Source organism: Gavialis gangeticus, unplaced genomic scaffold (genome assembly GCF_001723915.1).
Source record: "Gavialis gangeticus isolate Ggan-Ray unplaced genomic scaffold, GavGan_comp1, whole genome shotgun sequence".
Lineage (NCBI taxonomy): Eukaryota > Metazoa > Chordata > Crocodylia > Gavialidae > Gavialis > Gavialis gangeticus.
Genome location: NW_017729001.1, coordinates 30,583,554 through 30,587,835, shown reverse-complemented (window position 1 = coordinate 30,587,835; position 4,282 = coordinate 30,583,554). Strand labels below are relative to the sequence as shown.

The 4,282-nt window shown below is 44.0% G+C and overlaps 1 protein-coding gene across 1 annotated transcript in view; it reads right to left on the bottom strand.

Annotated features, from left to right (window-relative positions):
• Window positions 1-4,282, bottom strand: part of NAA25 (N(alpha)-acetyltransferase 25, NatB auxiliary subunit) — a 46,718-nt gene that overhangs the window by 41,708 nt on the left and 728 nt on the right. The window contains exon 3 of the mRNA XM_019506653.1: window positions 1,529-1,534. Coding sequence (XP_019362198.1) covers window positions 1,529-1,534 — 6 coding nt within the window. The remainder of the gene's footprint in view (window positions 1-1,528; window positions 1,535-4,282) is intronic.

The following is a 4,282-nucleotide window of genomic DNA, read 5'->3' as shown; positions in this document are numbered from 1 at the left end:
GCCGGGCGGGGGAAGGGGCGGGGCCGCCCGCAGAGCTCGGCGGATTTCCCGCCCGCCGCCGCCGCCGCGGGAAGGGGAGTGGGCGGGCATGCCGGGCTTATGGGGGTGGGTGTGCCGCGCGCGCGCGTCCCTGCACGCACCCCGTGTAGAGAGGGACACGCATACGTGTCCGCACCGTGTAGAGAAATATACACACACGTGTACGCACCGGGTAGAGAGAGATACACTCACACGCACCATGTACAGAGATACAGTACACACGTGCTGAGTGTGCATCGGTATAAACGCACACATGTATGCACGGTGTAGAGGTATGTACACCCGTGCCACGTACACATCATGTAGAGAGATACGCATACAAGCACACACATATGCACCATGTACAGGCATACACACACCATATATACACACACCATATAGAGACAGCTGCACACGCGCTGTGCGTCTCTCTATATATAGATACACACAGACCCATATATGCAGTGTAGAGATATATACACACACACACACTATATATATACACATCGTGTAGAGAGAGAAAGAGATACACACTGTAGAGATACACATACACACATACATAACACCATGTAGGGGTATATACGCACACACCATTCAGAGATACACACACACATAGAGATATATACACCCCCCATATATGTGTGTGGGGTGTGTATATATACGCAAACACACACAATACAATATGATATACTGTGTGTATATAAATGAATAAATACACACACACTGTGCTAGGGCAGAAGGACCCTCTCTTCTTTGGATGGTCTTGATGTTCTACCAGTTTGTCCTGAAATGCTGCTGTCTATTTACTGCTCCTGGTAATTAAATTAGGCTCTGACTTCGGAGCCTCTCAGACTTCCATTTAAGTTATATTTGTTTTTGCTACAATGTTAAACAACATAACATAGCCCTAGGCCCCTAGTAAAAGCTTCTAGTTTATTTTTAACCGGAGAAAAAATAGATGTTGTTTTATATAGAATCATTAAAATGACCGCAGGTCTAGTCCAGCCCCCTCCTCCAAGCAGGACCATCCCTAACCACATCATCCGAGCCAAGCCTTTGTCTGTGTGGGTCTTAAAAACCTCTAAGGATGGAGAGTCCAATCGACAAGAGTCCACCCTCTTGGGTAACCCGTCGCAGTGCTTTACTACCCTCCTCGTTAGACATCTTTTCCTAATATCCAACCTACATTTCCCTTGCTGCAACCTGAGATCATTGCTCCTAGTTCTGTCATCTGTCATCACTGAGAACAGCCCAGCTCCATCTTTGTAACCTCTTTGAAAGGAAAATGTTCAATATGCACTGAAATAGTTTCCAGAGGTCATCTCATACAGGCTCTCTTGTTTCTAGCCATATAGAGTAAGAAGTTTAAAGCATAAAGAAGTTTGTAGCAGATCACAGGCAAGAAGTTCATGGCATATAGCCGAGTAAGAAATGTATAGCATCTTTTCAAGAAAAATTTCCATGGATCAATAACTTGCCTAAAATTATACATTTTCTTTAGTTGAAATCTGTAGATATAATCTAATATTCTGTGGCAAAGTACATGCCTGACCAGCATTAGCAAAATGGAAGAGAACAGACATTTATAGGCTTCTTGAATACACCCAATGTTACAAACTCCATAACTTGGATGCCAAGTGTGGTATTCAGCATTGAGTGTAACACTTGGCCAAAAATATCAATCACTATTAGATCTCCTCCCTCACAACCAGCCCTCTCTGCATGTCACATTGATACATGTATGTGTATTTTTATTCCATCTGATGAATAGGGCCTTAACCACGGTTAACAACATCAGCAAATTCATTTTCTCTTGTTTACAGATTAATGGTCTTGCCAATGTCTGAGAGAGAAGAACAGATTAGATGGAATATATGTGCATCCTAATCTGGCAATAATTGTGGATCCAGAAATTAGAATAATATTTGTTCAAAATACATGTCTGTGTCTGACTAATGCTTGCTGAGTGAAATTACTGGATAGCTGAAATTACAGTACTATCAAAATAAACATGCAAGCAGATTTAATACAGGATCTGAATTCAATAAAGGAAGATTTGCAAAACGTAAGTCATTTACCAAGAGCACACCTGTTCTGTGACATTCTCACTCTACAGTTGACTTCTCTCTTTATTTTCTGTGTTGTACCTGATTGTGCTGCAGGATCGTAATGCTCATCTGGTCAAGGGACCTGTTATCTGTTTGGCAACGAACACCCACTGTACAGTACATGTACAGTGCCAAATAAATGTTCTCTCCTCCCATCTGTTTCTTACAGAAACTCAGCTCCATTATTTGGACAGCACAGGCCACATTTCTCTCTCTAGGGCCATCAACCTGGCATTTCTTAGGCAAAGTAAATAGATTTAAGAATTACAAAGAAAAAATATAACTTTGTACGATTTCAAATTACAAGAATAAAGATGAATATGAAGGAAGTAAAAAAAAATAAAAAAAAATAAAAAATCAAGCATTGCAAGTCTTACTACAAAGCATTTAGAAGGGTTAGGGTGAACATTGCAAAAGGAGCAGCCTCTGAGCCAAATTTAGGGGTGACATCACTTGAATGGCACTTGCTTATATCAGCAGTTCAAGTTTGCCCTCTGTTTTCAATGCTCAACCACATGCTGCACCCACACACTAAGATCATCTCATCTTGCTGTCACCAAATGCAGCACATTGCAGTCATCATTATTCACACAATTGTAAGATTCTGTAGTCCTCCAACAGGCCTTGGCATGTCACAAATCCCAAGTCTTGGGTTGGCTGGTGAGGCAGTTTCAGACTTGTCCCAAGACTGTATTCTTCATCATGCTGAGAGTTGTAAGCTGCCTTTTTGTGTCCTGTTAATACTGTACCCCACAGGCATCTGTCTTTTCCTCTAACACTCTGGAAATAACCATTGGCCAAAATTAGAAATGCAACTTCACAGAAAGCCCCAAGTTACCACGAGTGTTGAGTATTGTTACTGTTTTTTATGCCTGCAAAAAAATACGAGTCTGGCTCTAAAACCTCTGACGAATACCATCAGAGAGGAAAAGCCTACCCTTCAGGGATTGTTCCAGACAGTCACCAAAAACTCTGCCAGCTTACACTTCTAAAATAATGGGAGGGCTGTTTAGTTCAGGGACTGGTAACTGGATGTAGAGTACTTCCTCATTAGGTCACCAAAACAAATTTAGTCCCAACTGACTGACACTTACTGGGGGAGCTTTGCGTACAGTCTGCGGCTTAGTAGTCTCAGTCCAGTTTTCAGTAAGCAGATGCCCTCATTTCAAGCAACACTTCAGCTGGCAGCCGTACTGCAGTAACAAAGCCTGAACTACCTTCTAACTTCATCCGGCAAAGCTTGCAGGACAAACTTACCCGGTCCGTCCTTGTTCTGTGCAAAAGCGGATGTGATTCTCTAGGGCTGGCAGCCTGACACCTCTCATTAGTCCTTCATCGTGTCTCCGATCCAGCCTGTCTATATGGTCTGCTCCCAAGTACTGATATCTTTTTATTTGAATGATAAGTTGTAGCTGACTGAAAGGCAGGTTACTCTATTCCCCTCTCTGACACCAGTCTTCTAAGAAATGAACTAATCCTGAAGTTTAGTTCTTCTCTCATAGCACCAGCCCTAATATTGTATATATTCATCTCCGCTTCCCCAAGAACCCACGCCTGCAAATAATCAATTCAGCAAATGCGAGAGCAGGTCCTGGGACATTTCTCTTTGGAAAGCTTCCAGTTTTCTGCCATACACATCATCCTCAATTCGATTCTTACCCATAAAGCAGAAGGTAGAGATCTAAGTTGACATGGTACCATATCCATGACTTTTACTGAAACGAGCGCCTGGTACTGCTACTATCCGGGGCCTGCATTTCAAACACTCCTCTCTGGGCGTCTAGGGAAGCAGCCGATCAGCACATCTGTGACACATTTAGATTTCTTCTCATAACATACTTCAAGGAAAGGAGCACGAATGTCACCCGAGATTTGATTCACTCGGAGAATCAGAATCATCTCGTTTGTTAGCAGACCAGATAATAGGAGTTAGAAAGGGATTCGTCCTTTTTCTGACCCACCAGGGTAAAAAAATTGAAAGGCCTCAAGTAGCTGAGAGCAGTGCAGCACTTCAGGTCTCATCGAAGGCCTCCCCTCCGCCACGTGCCCCAGCCCAGCCCGGCCCCGCCCACTGGGGCAGAGCCTCCTCCAGTGACGTCACCCCCGGCCAATCCGGGCGCGGCGGAGGCGCGGCCGAGGCGGCCCGCGACGGGCGG